The sequence below is a fragment of the Cuculus canorus genome, chromosome 34 (genome assembly GCF_017976375.1).
Source record: "Cuculus canorus isolate bCucCan1 chromosome 34, bCucCan1.pri, whole genome shotgun sequence".
In the NCBI taxonomy this organism is placed as follows: Eukaryota; Metazoa; Chordata; class Aves; order Cuculiformes; family Cuculidae; genus Cuculus; species Cuculus canorus.
Window position 1 is genome coordinate 762777 of NC_071434.1, and position 19708 is coordinate 782484.

Genomic DNA, 19708 nt, shown 5'->3' on the forward strand with positions numbered 1-19708 from the left:
CCCAACCTTCAGCCTCACTCTGAGGAGAGAAAGAGGTTTTGGGGCTCAAAATGGCTGCGATGGGGAAAAAAACCCCACAAGGGATTGTGGGTGATTGTTATTACGGTCATAAATAAGGGGAAAATGGGGCAAAATGGGCAAAGAAGACAGAAATAAGAGTTTGTGCTGTGGGAAACATTGAAATTCTGTGGGAAATACTGAAATTCTGTGGGGAAATACTTAAGTCCTGGGGGGAAATACTGAAGTTCTGGGGGGGAATACTGAAATTCTGTGGGAAATACTGAAATTCTGTGGGGAAATATTGAAATTCTGTAGGAAATATTGAATTTCTGTGGGGAAAAACTGAAATTCTGGGGGAAATACTGAAATTCTGTGGGAAATACTGAAGTTCTGTGGGGAATACTGAAGTTCTGGGGGAAATACTGAAATTCTGGGGGAATACTGAAATTCTGTGGGAAATACTGAAATTCTGGGGGAATACTGAAATTCTGTGGGGAAATATTGAATTTCTGTGGGGAAAAACTGAAATTCTGGGGGAAATACTGAAATTCTGTGGGAAATACTGAAGTTCTGTGGGGAATACTGAAGTTCTGGGGGGAAATACTGAAGTTCTGGGGGAAATACTGAAATTCTGTGGGAAATACTGAAATTCTGTGGGAAATATTGAATTTCTGTAGGAAATATTGAATATCTGTGGGGAAAAACTGAAATTCTGTGGGGAAATACTGAAATTCTGTGGGACATACTGAAGTTCTGGGGGGAAATACTGAAGTTCTGGGGGGAAATATTGAATTTCTGTGGGAAATATTGAATTTCTGTGGGGAAAAACTGAAATTCTGGGGGGAAAAACTGAAATTCTGGGGGAAAAACTGAAATTCTGGGGGGAAATACTGAAATTCTGTGGGAAATACTGAAATTCTGTGGGGAAATACTGAAATTCTGGGGGGAATACTGAAATTCTGTGGGGAATACTGAAGTTCTGTGGGGAAACGCTGAAGTTCTGTGGGGAAATGCTGAACTTCTGGGGGGAATGCTGAACTTCTGTGGGAAATACTGAAATTCTGGGGGGAAATACTGAAATTCTGGGGGGAATACTGAAATTCTGGGGGGAAATACTGAAATTCTGTGGGAAATATTGAATTTCTGTGGGAAATATTGAATATCTGTGGGGAAAAACTGAAATTCTGGGGGGAATACTGAAATTCTGTGGGGAAATACTGAAATTCTGTGGGACATACTGAAGTTCTGGGGGGAAAAACTGAAATTCTGGGGGGAAATACTGAAATTCTGGGGGGAATACTGAAATTCTGGGGGGAATACTGAAATTCTGGGGGACATACTGAAGTTCTGGGGGGAAATACTGAAATTCTGGGGGGAAATACTGAAATTCTGGGGGGAATACTGAAATTCTGGGGGGAAATACTGAAATTCTGGGGGGAAAAACTGAAATTCTGGGGGAAAAACTGAAATTCTGGGGGAAAAACTGAAATTCTGGGGGGAAATACTGAAATTCTGTGGGAAATACTGAAATTCTGTGGGAAATACTGAAATTCTGTGGGGAAATACTGAAATTCTGGGGGGAATACTGAAATTCTGTGGGACATACTGAAGTTCTGGGGGGAAAAACTGAAATTCTGGGGGGAAAAACTGAAATTCTGGGGGGAAAAACTGAAATTCTGGGGGGAAAAACTGAAATTCTGGGGGAAATATTGAATTTCTGTGGGGAAAAACTGAAATTCTGGGGGAATACTGAAGTTCCGTGGGGAAATACTGAAGTTCCGGGGGGAAATACTGAAATTCCGGGGGGAAATACTGAAATTCCGGGGGGAAATACTGAAATTCTGTGGAAACGAGCAGCTCAGCTCTGACACAAAGGTGGATTTTGAGTCAAAACCCACCAATTTGGGGGTCAGCACGTGGGAAACATCGTTCAGAGTGTGGCCAGGCCCGGATTTGGGGTGATTAATATTAATCATTAATAGGGAGAAAATGGGACAAAATGGGAAAACACACAGAAATTGGGAATATGCACTGTGAAAACGTTGACATTCGGAGGAAACAAACAGCTCCGCTCTGTGGCGCGGGTGGATTTTGAGTTAAAACCCACCAATTTGGGGGTCAATGCGTGGGAAACGTCCCTCGGGGCGCAGTTTTGGGGGGGTTCAGTAGGTTTTGGGGTACGGGGGCAGCGTGGTTGGAGAGGGCCGGTGCAGGATGAAGGCTCCCCCCTCCTCCTCCTCCTCCTCCTCGTTGTGGTGGCGGCGACGGCGGCCGCAGCGCGGGCAGGGCCGGGGGGAGCGAGCGGCACCGCTATGGAGTGAGGGGCGCTCCCGTAACCAGGCCCAGTGCGGGGGGGCCGCCAACATCACCTGTGAGGGGGAAACACCACCCGTTTTGGGGTGAAATCCAGCCAATTTGGGGTCAAACATGGGTGGGGAGGAGGAAATCCATATTTTACCCCCCCAGCAGGGGGCGCTCATCAGGACAAAACACATTTTGGGGCATTTTTGGGGAAGGGTGGAAAAAAAGGGCATTTTGCTGAGGAAATATCCCCCATTCTGGGGTTAAATCCAACCAATTTGGGGTCCTGCAGTAAAGGGGGGATTAAAACACATGGGGAGGGGGAGACATATCTTCCCGACAGAGGCGCTTCTCAGGAAAAAACACGTTTTTGGGGGGAAACGGAACAGTTTTGGGGGGAAAAGACCACCCACACCACCCGTTCTGGGGGTAAATCCACACAATTTGGGGTCCTGCAGTGGAGTTGGTGTTAAAATACGTGCGAGGAGAAGGATCCGTATCTTCTCCGCCACTGCCGGGGGCGCTCGGCAGGAAAAGCAATGATTTGGGGAAAAATGGGGTATTCTGGGGGGCAAAAAAAGGCATTTTTGGGGCAGAAACGTCACACCCACTACCCGTTGGGAATCGGAGGAGATTTTGTGGTGAAACGAGGTGTGAAGCACCAGGAGATTGGGGGGATCTTCAAGGAATTTTTGAAGGAATGAGTCTCCCAGGAGATTTTAGGGTGAAACACAGGGATTTGGGGAGTCTTTAAAGGTTTTTTTGGGGGGAGGGTGGGAGTCTCCAAGGATTTTTTTGGAGGAGTGAGACTCTCCAAGGGGGTTTGGATGGCTTTTTAAGGATTTTTTTAGGGGGGAGGGAAGTCTCCGAAGAGCTTTTTGGGGAGAAACAGTAGGATTTGGGGGTCTTCAAAGAATTTTTTAAGGGGGTGCGAGTCTCCAAGGAGAAGAAACACCAGGATTTGGAGGGGGAGAAACACCAGGATGTGGGGGTGTCAGGGCGCGGCACCCACCTCCTCGCAGCAGTGGCGGCTGACGGCGGCCCGGTAGCGCATGCGAGCCCAGAGGCGGTCACGGCGGCGCAGGAACCGCGGGAAAAGCTGACGCCAGCGGCGGCCGAGCGCCCACGGAAAGATCAGGTACTTGGGCTCCTCCTCATCTTCCTCCATGTCGTGCGCCAGGTACCTGCGGGACAGGGTGGGATTCGAGGGATCCGGATAAATCCGCTGGTAGGGAGAGGACATGACAGCTGCAGGATGGGGTTTAACCCCATTTTCATCCAATAGTTTGGGTCGGAAGGGACTTTAAAGATCATTTAGTTGCCTTTTGGGCAGGTTCGACAGCATCGTTAGAGCGCTGCTTCGTTAGCGAGAGGCTGTAGAGTCCCACAGCTTCATGAACCAATGGCCTTCTGCTTCGTTAGGGAGCGGGAGGGCCGCCTTAGAGCCGGGCTTCGTTAGCAAACGGCCTTTGAGGCCCTTCAGCTTCATTAGGGAGCAGAGGGGCTTCATGAGAACCCACCACTTCGTTAGTAAACAGCCTTAGAACCCTTCCTGCTTTGTTAGCGAGTGAGGGGCTTCGTTAGAGCTTGGCTTCGTTAGCGAAGTCCCTCTACTTCATTAGTGTGCAGCCTTAGAGCCCCCTCCCACTTCATTAGCACACAAGGGGGTGTTGCTAGACACAAACCCCCCCCCCCCTTCATTAACGAGTGACCTTCGTTAGCGAGGAGGGGGGAGCTGTTAGGTTCCTGCTTCCTTAGCAAGTGACCTTAGACCACCCCCGGCTTCGTTAACGAGCAACCCACCTCTTCGTTAGAGCCCTGCTTCGTTAGCGCACAGCCTTAGACCTCCCCGCTTCGTTAGAGACCCCTTGTTTTATTAGAGCCCTCCCATTTTATTAGCGCCCCTCTTTATTAGGCAGTGGCCCCTGAGGCCCCCCCCAAGCTTCGTTAGCGCCCCGCTTCGTTAACATCCCGCTTTGTTAACACCCCGCTTCGTTAACGTACAGAGCGGTGAAGAGGTTGATCCGGGTGTACTCGCTGGTGGGCAGCCCCGCGCGCTTGAAGTAGGTCAACGCCATCGCCAGAAGGTACTGAGACGGGGAGAAAAAGAGCAATTTTGGGGTAAAAGAAGCCAAATTCCAGCAACGAATGGGGTAAAAACTGATAAAACAGAATGTTTTAAGGACTCACCTTATCAGAAATCCGGCAACAGACATCCATGGAGAGAAATTCCTGCACGACCTCGTCTTCTGAAAGAGCAGGAAAAGTTCTTGCGGAGAAGCAGTTTGGGGGGAAACCTTGCGGGTTTGGGTCTGGTTTCAGCGGTTCTTACCCAGCAGGCGGAAGAAAGCGTCGCATTCCTGGCGGTGCAGGTGAAGGCTCCGAGAGCTGCCGGAGGGATCGGGGGGCTCTTCGCCTGCCCCCCAAGTGTGGGGAGGGCTGGAGGGGGGGCGTTCGCTGCCAGGGGGGCTGGTCTGGGGGAGAGGGGGAGGACAGAGGAGGAGACAAAGCCCCCCCCAAAACCAGAGCGAGACTTGAGGTCCCCCAAAAGCCCCTGCCCCCTCAAACCAAAACCCTTTAACTCCGCAAAGCCCCCCAAACCCTTTCACCCCCCTCAACCCAAACCCTTTCACCCCCAAACCCTTTCACACCCCTCAACCCAAACCCCTTCAACCCCTCAATACAAACCCCTTCGCCCCCTCCAGAGTCCCCCAACTCAATCCCCTTTGCCCCCAAAACCAAACCCCTTCGCCTGCCCAAAGCCCCCTGAAATCAAACCACTTCACCCCCCAAACCAAACCCCAGAGCCCCCCCAAACCCCTCCAAACCCTTTCACCCCCTCAACCCAAACCCCTTCAACCCCTCAATACAAACCCCTTCAACCCCTCCAGAGCCCCCAAATCAATCCCCTTTGCCCCCAAAACCAAACCCCTTTGCCTGCCCAAAGTCCCCCCAAATCGAACCCCTTCACCCCCAAACCGAACCCCAGAGCCCCCCAAACCCCTCCAAACCCTTTCACCCCCCTCAACCCAAACCCCTTCAACCCCTCAATACAAACACCTTCGCCCCCAACCCAAACCCCTTCGCCCCCTCCAGAGCCCCCCAACTCAATCCCCTTTGCCCCCAAAACCCTTCGCCTGCCCAAAGCCCCCTGAAATCGAACCCCTTCACCCCCTAACTCAAACCCCAGAGCCCCCCCAAAACCCTCCAAACCCTTTCACCCCCAAACCCAAACCCCTTTGCTTCCCCAGAGACCCCCCAACCCAAACCCCTCTGCCCCTCAACCCAAACTTCTGACCCCCCTCAAGTCCCCCAAAACCAAGCCAACCCTTTAACCCCCCTAAAAGCTCCCGTCTCTCCCCAAAAAACCCACAGCCCAGCCCCCCAAAACTGGACTAAATGCCCTCAAACCCCTTAAGCCACCCCAAAAAGCAAAGCAGTCCCCCCAGGACCTCTAGAAAGCCCCAAGTCCTCCCCAAAACCAGCTCAGCCACCCCTAAAACCCCTCCCCAAATCCAAGCAACCATTCCAAGGTTCCAAAGGCCCCCCCCCCGAACTCTCCTAAATCCCAGATGCACCCCTAAAAAACCTCCCACCCACCCCAAACCAGACCCCTCATTCCAGCCAAACGATACGGAAGCAAAATCCAAAGCATCTCCCACCCCAACAAAAAAACCCACAGTTTTTAAGGGTTAATTTTACCCAAAACTCTGCTTTATCTTTCCCCGTTTCACCCACAGTACCATCCTAATCAAGGTAAGGTCATTAATGAGCACTAATGAAGCAGAGCATCCCCACTTCCTCCTGATACCATCCCCAAACCCACAATTTTACAGCTCTAGATCCCTTTCCCAGTGCTTCCGACCACAAAAATGTAGGGTTTTAGGGTGTTTTTCTATAAAATCAGGAGTAAATGTGGCTGAGAACGTGTAAATCAGCGCAATAACAAGCGCTTCATCCCCAGGGAAGCTTTGGGCTGAAAGTAACCACACTGACCCCATTTTCTCCACCTGTTTACTATTTCAAGTAATTTTAGGTGGAAAAAACCCAGATATTAATGGTAAAAAAAGCCTCATATTTTGATAAACTGTAGTTTAACTCAGTCTTTTTCCCTCGTGCCAAAGAAACAGGGCAGAAATTCCCTTCTCCAGCCCCAAAAGAGTGTGAACTAAAACCTTGTCTGACTTCTCAACATAGAGTTTTTCATTAATTTCTCTTAAATTATTAACTTATAGTAAGATTTATGATGCTGAATTTTGCCTTTCGCTGACGAAACGCCATCTCGAGCCTCTCTCATCTCAAAAAGCCCCCACTTTAAAGCAACATCCCAACCCCTCGTATTCAAACCCTGGTTTTCCTCACTCGGTTTTGGGGGTTTTTCCCAATATTCCATCGTTTTTGGCATTATTTAAGCAGCCACAAGCAGAGAAGGGAGCTTGAGAGTCGCCTGCTCCGTACCTTGCCCGAGGAAGGGACATGGGAAGCATCCAGCCGGAATCCTGGCATTGGCCGTGAGCTCTTAAAACACTCCAAAACACATCAAAAAAACACCTGCTGGGAAAGTTAAACCTACAGTTAACAAAAAAATAACCTTTTTTAACAAAGAAAGCCAAGTTCTCCTGATTTAGAAATCCAAGCTGGTCTGAAGAGTTTGGAGATGGCGAAAAAGCAGCTGAGCTGCCCCCAAGTAGATTTTTCCTGGATGAAAATCAGGGCAAAAATGGGCTTCAAATCCAGAGGCAAAAGGGGGTTCAAAATCCAAGATGCTTTAACCCCAGCAATGCTGATAGTTGAGGAATTTGGGGAATTTTATACCAGCTACAGGGGTCAGACGTGGAAAAGGAACCCCAAAAAGGCAATAAGTAAAGGAATTTTGTAGTTAGAAAAGCTCATTTCGGTCAAAGGAGTGATAAAAGCAACAGGCTTACCTGCTAAAAATACAAAACTAGGCTTTTTTTCATTAAAAAATCCCAAAACACTTCAGTTTTGCAGGTTCTGCTCCCACTCCCCAGCACCCAAACGCCAACAAATTGGGGTGGTGAGGAGAGGGACGCGCCTCGCCTCACAGCTGCCCTCAAAAACTGGCCAAAAAATCATAAATTCCTTTTTATTTCAAATTTCAGGGCACTTTGGTGGTATCGCCATCACCAGCTGCCCCCTTAGACACCAAAATATGAGCGTCGTCTCCTCACAAACCACCAAAAATGATGAACATAAAGCACTTTTACCCTTACCCTCCTACTCCAAACAGTTTATTTGTGCTCAGGGGCATCAAAATGTGACTTCCCTGAGGTAAAATCCTCCTCTTTCTCCCTCTTGAGAGGATTTTCCACAGAAATAGAGCACTTTAAGGGCTGCTTTTTCTTCCTCTCTTTTGAACCCACAGCAGGATCAGAACTAGAAGACCTTTAAGGTCTCTCCCAACCCAAACTATGAGTCTATGACTAATCCAAACCAGGATTAAAAGATTCTAACATATGAGGCAGCAGAGCTCTAAGAACTTCAACTATTCCCTTTGTTTCTTCTCCTAAAAACCTTTTTTTTCCTCACAAAAGATACGAGGCACAGTGCCACACTATTCCCTCACCCATTAAGGGGAAAAAAAGAGAATTTAGAGCACTGTTTTCACTACGGCTCAGCGTCCCCTCTTCAGACAGGGTGAGCTGAGCCCACAAAACCCTCTTTTTCCCCTCAAAAATCACTTCAAGGAGCAACTGCAGCGCCTCAAAGTGCCTCCAGGCACCAAAACGCCTTTCCCGCCTTGCTTTTTCCCGCCTTGCTTTTTCCCGCCTTTTTCCCCCTCATTCACCTCAACGATAGTGATGGCGCCCACAAAGCTCCACCCCCTCTCCAGGCGTTGCTTTCTATAGGCCGAGAGGCCGCAGCGACAGCCAATCAGAGAGCGAGTAGGCGAAGCCACGCCCACCGCCCACAGCCCCTTTTTATTTAAAGGGAGCGGGCGGGGCGAAAGGGCGATGACGGCCAATCAGAAGCGGAGGCGCTCGAGGCGCGTCGCTGATTGGCTGAAGGGGATAAGTGTGAAGTTGGGGGTGATTGAAGGGTGTTGGGGGGTTCTGAAGTAAAAAGAGGCTGCAAAGAACTTAGAAGGGACACAAACGCATGGAGTGGGAGGTGAGGTGTGAAAAAAGGGCAAAACAAGGCAAATCCACACAGATTTGGGGCTCCGCAGGAGGCTGAAAGGGAATCGAAGGCTGCCGCCAGCCCGCCGCGCGCTTCCCGCCCTTCTACCCAGCAACAGCGGCTGATTGGGCGGCTCCGCGCGGGTTTTTTTTCTGATTGGCCGAGAGCCACGAGGAGGCGGAGTCTGATTGGCTGAGCCCCGCGCGCTGACCAATCAGAGCGAGACACGGGACCCCCTTGGCGCTCCCCGCGGGGGTAGTTCGGACCGTACCAAGTGCGGAAGAGAATGGGGGGAGCCCAGTGGGGTTTTAGGGGGTTCGAGGGCACCCCACGCCTCTCCTGGAGGGTAGATGGGGAATGAGAATCCTCAGTGTTTTCTTCTGTGTGAGACGTTAGGGGGGAGTGGGGAGAAAAGCGGAGTGGTGGGGGTGTACCCCCTTTTCCTTCCCCCTCGGGCAGTGAGTGGTGCAGCCCTGGCGGAAGTGAGGTGTCGAGCGCTGAGGCGCTTCCGGTGTGGGAGCGGCGAAGAAGAAGAAGAAGAAGGAGGAGGAGGGGGTGCGCGCAGTGACCGGGCTCGATCCGAGTGAGTTTGGGGAGAGGCGACGGTGACAGCGGGGTCTGAGGGAGGGGAGGACAATGGGTGTGGGGACATGGGGGGCAGCTGGGAGGAGGGGTCAGGAACGGCTGAGGGGACGGGGACGTGGGGGGGCAACTGGGAGCCTGGGGAGGGGCACCAATATGTGGGGCACCTGAGGGTCTGGGGGTACAGGGACATGGGGGGCACCTGAGGTTTTGGGGGTACAGGGACATGGGGGGCACCTGAGGGTCTGGGGGTACAGGGATATGGGGGGCACCTGAGGGTCTGGGGGTAAAGGGACATGGGGGGCACCTGAGGGTCTGGAGGTACAGGGACATGGGGGGCACCTGAGGGTCTGGGGGGTACAGGGACATGGGGGGCACCTGAGGGTCTGGGGGGTACGGGGACATGGGGGGCACCTGAGGGTCTGGGGGCGTACAGGGACATGGGGGGCACCTGAGGGTCTGGGGGGGTACAGGGACATGGGGGGCACCTGAGGGTCTGGGGGGGTACAGGGACATGGGGGGCACCTGAGGGTCTGGGGGGGTACAGGGACATGGGGGGCACCTGAGGGTCTGGGGGGGTACAGGGACATGGGGGGCACCTGAGGGTCTGGGTGTACAGGGACATGGGGGGCGCCTCAGGATCTGGGAGTACAGGGACATGGGGGTGCCTGAGGGTCTGGGGGGTACAGGGATATGGGGGGCACCTGAGGGTCTGGGGGGGGCAGCGACGTGGGGGGCACCTGAGGGTCTGGGGGTACAGGGACATGGGGAGCATCTGAGGGTCTGGGGTGGCAGCGACATGGGGGGCACCTGAGGGCCTGGGGGGTACAGGGATATGGGGGACACCTGAGGGTCTGGGGGTTACAGGGATATGGGGGACACCTGAGGTTCTGGGGGTACAGGGAGCATTTTTGGGGCAGAAAAGCTTCATTTGAAGGGTTTTATTACCTCTGGGAATTGTTAACCGGTATAAAAAATGCAGCTTGTTAGTGTCATCGTTCATCTCGTTTTCATGACAAACTCAGATTTAGGGCTAAATCCCCCCAAAAAAGGGGTTCAACCCCACCAAAAAGAGGCACAACCGCTCCCAAAGGTCTGCGGGTGCCTGTTTAATCTTTCATTTTACCCAAAACGGGGGACTTTTTGAGGTGAAACCCCCTTTTTTTGATGTTTTTTCTGGTAGGCCGAGGCGGGGAGATGCTCTGCACGGCGGTGGTGATGGCGGGGAGCCTGGCGCTGACGACAGCCGTGGTGGCCCACGCCTATTATCTCAAGCACCAATTCTACCCCACCGTTGTCTATCTCACCAAATCCAGCCCCAGCATGGCCGTAAGCACCTAATTAATTCATTAACGGTGGGTAATTATTCCCCGCGCCTGAAGGAAATGAGCTTCGGCGGCTTCGTGGCGCAGCACGGGGGCGGTGGGACCTCTTGTTGCGTCTCACTTCTGCTTTCGGCGACTGAAACGTGACGTTTGCCGTTGAACGGTGCTCATCGGCGACATCCCGGTTCCCTTCCCGGTGCCGCAACACCTGTCGGCACACGGAGAAGGTGGAAAAACGCCGGTGTCACCCCTGTGCGGCTCCAGACCAGGATTGGGCCCGAGCCGGTAGCCAATCAACGCCTCTCCGCACCCAAATTTGCGGCGCCAAACCCTTTTCGGCATTCGGTTGTCACCAAAACGAGTTCTGGCTGCGCCGCGTCGTCGTCTCCATCATCTCGTTCCCTCTTTTCCGCCCCTACAGGTTCTCTACATCCAGGCTTTCGTGTTGGTTTTTCTCCTGGGAAAATTTATGGGCAAAGTGTTTTTCGGACAGCTGCGGGCGGCGGAGATGGAGGTGAGCGATGGTGGGGAACGGGTTAAAATTCAGTGCCGGGGACGTGCAGATTCGGTGCCGGTGCTGAATCCTGCGGGGATGTGCGGCTGCTGTGGGATTTGGGGGTTGATTTTGGACCCCAGGAGCCTTTTTTGAGGGGATTTTGGACCCCAAGAGCCAATGTTGAGGGGATTTTTGAACCCTGAGAGGCTTTGGGTGCCATTTTGGGAAGGATTTTGAACCCCAGGAGCCTTTTTTGAGGGGATTTTGGACCCCAAGAGCCAATGTTGAGGGGATTTTTAAACCCTGGGAGGCTTTGGGTGCCATTTTGGGAAGGATTTTGAACCCCAGGAGCCTTTTTTTGAGGGAATTTTGAACCCCTAGGGCTATTTTTCAAGTGATTTTGAACACCAATATCCTTTTTGAGTTGGGATTTTGAGCCCCGCAGGGCCTTGGATGTGTTTTGGAGGGAGATTTTGAATCTCATAATCATTTCTGGGTAGAAATTTGAACACCATAGGGCTTTGGGTGCCATTTGGGAGGAGGCATTTGAACCCTAAGAGCCATTTTCGAGGGGATTTTGAACCCCACAGGGCCTCGGAGGCTGTTTTGGGGCAGATTTTTAACCCTAAGAGCAATTTTTGAGGGAGTTTTGAAGCCTGAGAGGCCTTGAGTGCCGTGCGGGGGTGGAGTTTGAACCCCAAGAGCTTTTTTTGTCAGGGATTTTGAAGGCCAAGAGCCTTTTTGTCAGGGATTTTGAACCCTGAGGGGCCTTGTGTGCCATTTTGAGTGCGGATTTTGAACCCTGAAGGTTCTTGATTGTTATTTTTGGGGGAGATTTTGAATCCTTGAGCCATTTTGGGTGCAAAAACGATCTTTCAAGGCTTGGGAAACCTCCCTTTTCCCGCAGCACCTACTGGAGCGCTCCTGGTATGCCGTGACCGAGACCTGCTTGGCCTTCACCGTCTTCAGGGATGACTTCAGCCCGCGCTTCGTCGCCCTTTTCACCCTCCTCCTCTTCCTCAAGTGCTTCCACTGGTTGGCCGAAGACCGGGTGGACTTTGTGAGTGTCAACTGGTGGAAGAAACGGGCTTAAAACCTCCTTTTTTTGGCAAAAACTCACCCTTTTCTCTACTAATCTTCCAGATGGAACGGAGCCCCAACATCTCTTGGCTCTTCCACTTCCGTATTGTCTGTGAGTGCCTCCCTTTCCTCCTCCCCGGGCCGGATCCTGCCCGGCTGTGGGTGTTTCGTTGCCGGCAGTTGGTCAGGAAAGATAATTTTGGCACCGCATTTGCATAGCGAACATACAAACGAGCATTCAGCCCCTGATAAACCTAATCAAGGTTACCTCGTTAACGAGGAGGGAGTGGGATGGGATTGGTGGGGCTTTAACACGCTCTGGTTTTGCCGGGTGGGAAAATATGAGGCCTATCTCTGGCAAAACTCGTTCCTACTTCTGCAGAAGAAGGTTTTGAGGTGGAAAAAATCATCTTTCAATGGAATTATTGGGTTGTTTTGAGGCACGCGGTGCAGCTTGGAGGCAGAAGGGGCTTCAAACGAGGCAGCCTCGTTAGGAGGATGCATTAATTCAGCGTTTCATTAGAGATGTTGAGCCTTTCAAGGGTCCTGCTCTTCCGATGGGATTTGTTTCAGGATGTGACCCTCAGAACTTGAGGTTTTGGGGGTCTCCCACCACCTTGAGGCTCGTTTGTCCCGGACTCGTTTGTCCTCCGTCCTCATCTCTTTTCCTTCGCCGCAGCCCTGATGTTCCTTTTGGGAATCCTGGACTTCCTCTTCGTTAACCACGCCTACCACAGCATCCTGACGCGTGGAGCCTCGGTCCAGCTCGTCTTTGGCTTCGAGGTAGGAGATTCCTTCCCTGTGGAGATGGACAAATGTCCATCTCCATCTCTAGGATGGGGGAAACGGCTCTTCAGCCGGATCCGCCCACCCTACGACGCTCTTCCTCCTCGCAGTACGCCATCCTCATGACCATGGTGCTCACCATCTTCATCAAGTACGTTCTCCACTCCATCGACCTGCAGAACGAGAACCCGTGGGACAGCAAAGCCGTCTACATGCTCTACACGGAGCTCTTCACGGGTACGTTGGCCTCTTTCCCACCTTTTTCCTTCTCGCCCCACCTAATTTGTGGGATTTGAGGGGCTTTCCCACCTGGCTGTGGTCCGATAAAGCTTAATACGTTGTTACAAAGCTTAACGAGCTATCGATTGACGAAGACGTGAGGTCTGGGTGATGCTCAGCACCACCCAAAGGTTTGATCCGTCTTTGCTAATGATCTGGAGGATGGGGAAAGGCCTTCCCTTATCCACTTTGCCGGTGATGCCAAGCCAGGAGGAGCCGAGTGATACCACAGGATCCACACCACCATCCAGAGGGACCTTTTCCAGCTGGAGAAATGATCCAAGAAGAACCTCTTGAGGTTCAGCGAAGGAATGGGCCAAGTCCAACAACTCCCAGCACGAGGATAAAGCCGGGCAGTGGTTCCGCCGGGGGTTCTGATGGATACCGAGTGATGTCGGAGGTTCCATCCGACATCTGCCACCATGTGGTTGCCCAACAATATGGGTCCAACTGACCTTGGAGGTCTCAACCAACCTGTGGTTGTCTTAAGAACAAGCGACCGGATGACCTTGGGTGGTCCATCGCACCTCAAACCACGTCTTCTTGTCTACGAACAAGATCCTAATCTGCTTTTTTTCCTTCCAGGGTTCATCAAAGTTCTCCTCTACATGGCCTTCATGACCATCATGATCAAAGTCCACACCTTCCCGCTCTTTGCCATCCGCCCCATGTACCTGGCGATGAGGTGAGTTGACTTGGCACGTCCTATGGTGCCGGCACGGCTTCCGGAACGCCGTTTCCTTCATCCCACCGTTCCTTATCTCCTTCCAGGCAGTTCAAGAAAGCAGTGACAGATGCCATCATGTCTCGCCGAGCCATCCGGAACATGAACACGCTGTGAGTTAACACGGAGAACGTGATTTCCACCCCTTTCCGGGCACTTTGAGTTCTTTAGTGGTCACTTTTGAGATGGGATCCACCTAAAAAATTCCTAAATATGAGGCAAAGGCCTCATTTGCCGCACGGGAAAGAGATCAGAAGGACTCCGTAGGGTGATGGGATTATGCTCTCAAGCTTCTTAACCAGAAATCTGGTGGATGAGGGGGAGGAGGAAGGGCTGGAAGACCCTGTAGGGTGATGGGATCATGGATATCTCCAGCTCTTCCTGCCGGATTCCATAATTGGACCAAAATGTGGTGGATAACGGTGAGGAGGAAGGGTCGGAAGACCCTGTAGGGCGATGTGGTCATGGATATCTCCAGCTCTTCCTGCCGGATTCCATAATTGAACCAAAATGTGGTGGATAATGGTGAGGAGGAAGGGTTGGAAGACCCTGTAGGGCGATGTGGTCATGGATATCTCCAGCTCTTCCTGCTGGATTCCATAATTGAACCAAAATGTGGTGGATAACGGTGAGGAGGAAGGGTCGGAAGACCCTGTAGGGCGATGTGGTCATGGATATCTCCAGCTCTTCCTGCTGGATTCCATAATTGAACCAAAATGTGGTGGATGACGGTGAGGAGGAAGGGTCGGAAGGCCTTGTAGGGTGATGTGGTCATGGATATCTCCAGCTCTTCCTGCTGGATTCCATAATTGAACCAAAATGTGGTGGATAACGGTGAGGAGGAAGGGTCGGAAGGCCTTGTAGGGTGATGGGATCATGGATATCTCCAGCTCTTCCTGCCGGATTCCATATTTGAACCAAAATGTGGTGGATAACGGTGAGGAGGAAGGGTCGGAAGGCCTTGTAGGGTGATGGGATCATGGATATCTCCAGCTCTTCCTGCTGGATTCCATAATTGAACCAAAATGTGGTGGATAACGGTGAGGAGGAAGGGTTGGAAGACCCTGTAGGGTGATGGGATCATGGATATCTCCAGCTCTTCCTGCCGGATTCCATAATTGAACCAAAATGTGGTGGATGACGGTGAGGAGGAAGGGTCGGAAGGCCTTGTAGGGTGATGTGGTCATGGATATCTCCAGCTCTTCCTGCCAGATTCCATAATTGAACCAAAATGTGGTGGATGACGGTGAGGAGGAAGGGTCAGAAGGCCTTGTAGGGTGATGGGATCATGGATATCTCCAGCTCTTCCTGCCGGATTCCATAATTGAACCAAAATGTGGTGGATGACTGTGAGGAGGAAGGGTCAGAAGGCCTTGTAGGGTGATGGGATCATGGATATCTTCAGCTCTTCCTGCCGGATTCCATAATTGAACCAAAATGTGGTGGATAACGGTGAGGAGGAAGGGTCGGAAGACCCTGTAGGGTGATGGGATCATGGATATCTTCAGCTCTTCCTGCCGGATTCCATAATTGGACCAAAATGTGGTGGATAATGGTGAGGAGGAAGGGTCGGAAGACCCTGTAGTGTGATGGGATCATGGATATCTCCAGCTCTTCCTGCCGGATTCCATAATTGAACCCAAATCTGGCAGAAGACAGGGATGGAGGAAGGGTCTTCTGGCAGTGGGGAGGACCCAGAAATCCTTCTGCCTTCCCCAAATCCCCCTAAAATGATGGGAAATGGCTTTTTTTTCCCCCCGCGCAGCTACCCGGACGCCACGCCGGAAGAGCTGCAGGCCATGGACAACGTCTGCATCATCTGCCGCGAGGAGATGGTGACGGGCGCCAAGCGTTTGCCTTGCAACCACATCTTCCACACCAGGTGGGTGAGGAACGACGGCACCGCGACCTCTCCCGTCCCCTCGTTTGCGGCGTTCCCGGTGGCATCGCGGTGCTTTCATGAGGTTTTTGCCGCCGCCGTGACCTCGCCGTGCCACCAACGGTGTCCGTCTGCTCTCCAGCTGCCTGCGATCCTGGTTCCAACGCCAGCAGACGTGTCCCACTTGCCGGATGGATGTTCTCCGGGCTTCCCTCCCAGCACAGCCGCCTCCGGAGCCACCGGAACAAGGCCCAGCGCCACCCCAGACCCCACAAGTTCCTCAACCCCCCAACTGTGAGTCCGGTTACACCCCGGTATTGCCCTTCCGTGCCGGAACAGTTGCTTCCCACCACCAGTTCCCCCTCAATGCGTTTGCCGGTGGCGCTGGAGGACCAAAACAACCGGAAAAAAAGGGTGGAGGGAGGTCATTTCCCCACGAGCCGATGGCTTTTCTACCTCTGTTCAAGGAAAACTCCTTCCGGCACGGTTAAACCCGGATACGCGGCACCAAAGCGGCACATTCCAACTGTCTGCGGTGAGAATTTGGGCCGTTGTGGCTCTCACCACCCTCTTCTCCTTCCACAGTTCCCCAAGGAATCCTTCCCCCCTTCCCACCGGGAATGTTTCCCTTCTGGCCCCCGGTTGGTCCCTTCCCGCCGGTTCCTGGCGTTCAACCACCCAACAGTGCCGAAAACGCTACGCCGACCTCCGGCACTGCTTCGAGTGAGTTTGATCCCTCAATCCCGCGGTTTGGTGCTGCCGGAATGCAGCTCCGGCCTTTCGTTTGACCTCACATCCCTCTTTTTTTTCACCACAGCCACCAGGCCTGGTGACTCCCCCAGCACCGGCTCGGAAGCTGCGGCATCGGGGACGGCGCCAGGCCTTCCGTTGCCGCCCCCGTGGATGGGAATGCCGTGGCCACCCGTTTTCGGTACGATGAGGAATGATTTTGGGGTGGATTCACGCCGCCGGGCCTCTCCCCTCATCCTTTTTCCCCACCTCAGGCTTCCCACCAATGCCGGTGCCGCCAGCCGGCTTTGCCGGATTGACGGAAGAAGAACTTCGAGCCATGGAAGGCCACGATCGGCAAAACCTTGAAGCGCGGTTGCAGTGTCTCCAGAACATCCACACGCTCCTCGACGCCGCCATGGTGCAAATCAACCAATATCTGACGGTCTTGGCCACCATCGGGTAAAAAAAAAAGCGGCATTTGGGTATCCGGAGTGGGATTTGGTTATGGCAAAGCCAAAAAAAATCCCCGATTTGCCTAAAATTTGACGGATTATTGGATTTCCTTCCCCCAGGTCACCCCGACCCGGCGCTTCCCGGCCACCAACCGCCTCCACCGAGGATTCCACCCCACTCCGCTCCCCCGAAAGCCCTTCAGCATCCGGAACCGACGGCTCCGCGGCCACCGCTGGTGCGTGAGGGTGGGAAAACACCCCGGGAAAGCCATTTAGGTGCCATTTTTGGGGTGGAAACAAGGATTCTCCCCCTAAAAACCACTTCTGCATTGTTTTATGCCCTCTTAATTATTGCTAATTAGCGATGGCGAATGACCGCAGGTATTAATTACCCACCAGCATCGCCGGTGGCTGTGTTTTAGGGCCAAACTCGCTGTTGGCGAGCTCGCTTACCGGGAGAACTCTGCTCGCAGGTCTCCCTCGCGGTTCAAACTGGTTTTACTGGTTTCACCGCACACTGTACTGGTCCTTTTGCCACAGATCCTCCGGTCGGAGCCGAAGACTTCACCGCTGAGGAAGAGGAAGATGGCGCCGAAGGCTCATCCTCCCAGGATGAACCGGACACGGCCGAGCTTCGCCGCCGCCGCCTACAGAAACTGGCCTCGCCGTCGCACTGACGCCAACTGGATCCCGGCATTCCTGGCGTTCCCAACCCTCTTCTTCGGCGTTACCGCGCCCTCGGACACCACCAGCCGGTCGGCGCTTTGTTTTCTGCCGCTTTTTCCTCCTCCTTTTCCACCAAAACGGGGGAAATCCACATCCTAGCTCCGCCGTTTGGCGCTCCCGGCTGTTTCTTGACCTGTTTTTTTTCCCCATTTTTGCCCTTTTTCACCCCATTTCTCTACCGGAGGGGTTGGGGTGTGTTTCAGAGCCGGCGGTTTTGTGTATTTTGGGAAAACCACACCCGTATCCGGGTGGGAATTACAGTCGGAAGGGGTTGATCGCAGTGCTGGGAATCAAACGAGCGCCGGCGCCGTGTGGAATTCCTCAAAATCGCCTGGTTTTAACCCAAATTCCCGTCTGGTGTCACCGATGGCCTCAACGGCTTTTCCATGCTCTCACCTCCCCTCCTCATTAGCAAATGAGCTCGTTAACAGTATTAACCCCTTCCCGCACCAGAATATTCCCCTTTGAAGCCCATCCATTGCCGCCTTTCCGGCAACTTCTTAACCCCGGAATGCTCTGCGGCACAGCCGAACTGGTTGATGCCGGTTTTGCTTTGCCGGCGGCACCGGAAGGTGGATTTTTTTTGGTCTCTTTTGGTCTTTTTCCACCTTCAACGGCTGAATTTTTGCCTCGTTTCCCTCACCCGAAGGCGATTCGGCCTCAGCGCGGCACCGCTGGCGCCATTGCCCGGAGAAATCTGGCTCCGCTTCCTCTCGCGCTGCGTTTCGCCGGGGCCACCGCGGCTCTTCAGTGCCTCTTTGATCGGAAAAGGGCTCAGCGGAGCCCAAATCTCTCAGGGAAAACTAAAACCACGGTCGGAGACGGCGGTAACCCCAAGTTTTGGGGCAGAAAATGGCTTTTTTTTGCCCCAAGTGGTGGCGGCGAGAGGACAGCGCGGGGCAAGGACCTCCGGCAGGTGAGTTTTTTTGGGGCAAGAATGGTTCTTTTTAGTAACGAGGCTGATTTTCTTCTTCTTCCCCTTCAGTTTTTGGCTCGGGTTGTCTAAAACTCGAGCGAATTAACGAGGAATGCCGCAATAACGAAGCGGGGAGTTGATTTCTTTTAACCTTTCTTAGTTTTAACAAGAATGGATTTTTCCATTTGGTTCTGTTTGACGTTGGGTTTTGGGTTTTTTTTTTCTGGTGGATTCCTCCAAATTTCTATTGTTTTGGGGTGAAAACCCACAGGAACGGTGACGCGATAGCGCCTGAATTGAGGCTGTTTCACCCCAAAGCCGCCCCGTTTTCACCCCAAAATCGTTGTTCCCCTTTTTGGGCGGCGTCAGATGAATTATTTAATTTGTAAATACTGTATAAATTTTTAATAGCTTAATTGTAAATAAGTGGAATAAAGGTTGCAGTAAAGCTGGCGCTCCTCCCGCGGCCAAGATGGCGGTTGGCCGCTCTAGGCCGTCTACGCTGTCTCTATGGTCGCTCAACGAGCCATGGGTCCTCTATGGCTTTTCAAGAGCCCATTGATGGCTCTGGTCTGACTTCCCATCGCCGTCTCTATGGTTCTTCAAGCACTTCCTGGCCGCTCTGGCTTCTCTTCGCGCTCCGTCTTTATGGTTGGTGCTTCTAAGAGGCTCCTTCAAGACCTCTGAAGTGTGTTCTGGTTGAGAGTGGCCACGGTGGCCACCAGGGACAAGGTAGTCCTCCTGGATTCAACCCAACCTCAAATCCTGGTTTGAATTTTGGGCACCAAGAAGGATCTCGAGGGATATCCGAGCGTGTCAGGAGAAGGGAACGGAGCCGGGAAAGGGCTGAGGGATCTCAGAGGGGTTTAGTTTGGAGAAGAGGAGACCTCATGGCTCCTACACCTCCCTGAAAGAAGGTTGGGATGTGGATGCCGGTCTCGCCAACCGAGCGATGGGTGATGGGATGAGAGGAGACGGCCTTGAGTTGCCCCGGGGGGTGGTTTGGGTTTGGATATCGGAGGATCTTCGTGTTGAAAATAGAATTTCGTGATGAAAATAAGAGCGGTAAACGCTCTCCCAGTCTTTAACGCTGATTCGCTCAGGAAAATGTAAATCCTCTTGGATTTCCAGCTCCAATCCTGATTTTCCCCCCTAAAAAAGCGAATCCTCTTGGATTTCTAGCTCCAATCCTGATTTTTCTCTCAGAAAAACATGAATCCCCTTGGATTTCCAGCTCCAATCCTGATTTTTCCCTCACAAAAACCACGAATCCGTTTGGATTTCCAGCT

At 52.6% G+C, this 19708-nt stretch overlaps 2 protein-coding genes across 2 annotated transcripts; one reads left to right on the top strand and one right to left on the bottom strand.

Annotated features, from left to right (window-relative positions):
* Window positions 1-1810: 1810 nt before the first annotated feature.
* On the bottom strand, window positions 1811-7901 carry SPDYC (speedy/RINGO cell cycle regulator family member C). The gene is made up of 6 exons (XM_054052439.1): window positions 6760-7901; window positions 4634-4775; window positions 4492-4550; window positions 4306-4391; window positions 3314-3485; window positions 1811-2369 (listed from the first exon to the last, which is right to left on the bottom strand). The coding sequence occupies exons 1-6, from the start codon at window positions 6805-6807 to the stop codon at window positions 2163-2165; spliced, it is 714 nt and encodes a 237-aa protein (XP_053908414.1). The 5' UTR covers window positions 6808-7901; the 3' UTR covers window positions 1811-2162.
* Window positions 7902-8884: 983 nt separating this feature from the next.
* On the top strand, window positions 8885-19042 carry SYVN1 (synoviolin 1). The gene is made up of 15 exons (XM_054052438.1): window positions 8885-9025; window positions 10208-10353; window positions 10771-10863; window positions 11753-11905; window positions 11989-12037; window positions 12605-12708; window positions 12822-12948; window positions 13576-13675; window positions 13762-13827; window positions 15480-15596; window positions 15736-15887; window positions 16179-16316; window positions 16411-16524; window positions 16598-16784; window positions 16898-19042. The coding sequence occupies exons 2-15, from the start codon at window positions 10222-10224 to the stop codon at window positions 17019-17021; spliced, it is 1656 nt and encodes a 551-aa protein (XP_053908413.1). The 5' UTR covers window positions 8885-9025; window positions 10208-10221; the 3' UTR covers window positions 17022-19042.
* Window positions 19043-19708: the final 666 nt, after the last annotated feature.

Coding starts and splice junctions, on each gene's coding strand:
- SYVN1 (XM_054052438.1), top strand. CDS start 10,222: ATGCTCTGCACGGCGGTGGTGATGGCGGGGAGCCTGGCGCTGACGACA. Junction 10,354..10,770: donor AATCCAGCCCCAGCATGGCC/GTAAGCACCTAA, acceptor CCGCCCCTACAG/GTTCTCTACATCCAGGCTTT. Junction 12,709..12,821: donor AGCTCGTCTTTGGCTTCGAG/GTAGGAGATTCC, acceptor TCCTCCTCGCAG/TACGCCATCCTCATGACCAT.
- SPDYC (XM_054052439.1), bottom strand. CDS start 6,807: ATGCCAGGATTCCGGCTGGATGCTTCCCATGTCCCTTCCTCGGGCAAG. Junction 4,776..6,759: donor ATGTCCCTTCCTCGGGCAAG/GTACGGAGCAGG, acceptor CCTCTCCCCCAG/ACCAGCCCCCCTGGCAGCGA. Junction 3,486..4,305: donor ATCAACCTCTTCACCGCTCT/GTACGTTAACGA, acceptor CCTGTCCCGCAG/GTACCTGGCGCACGACATGG.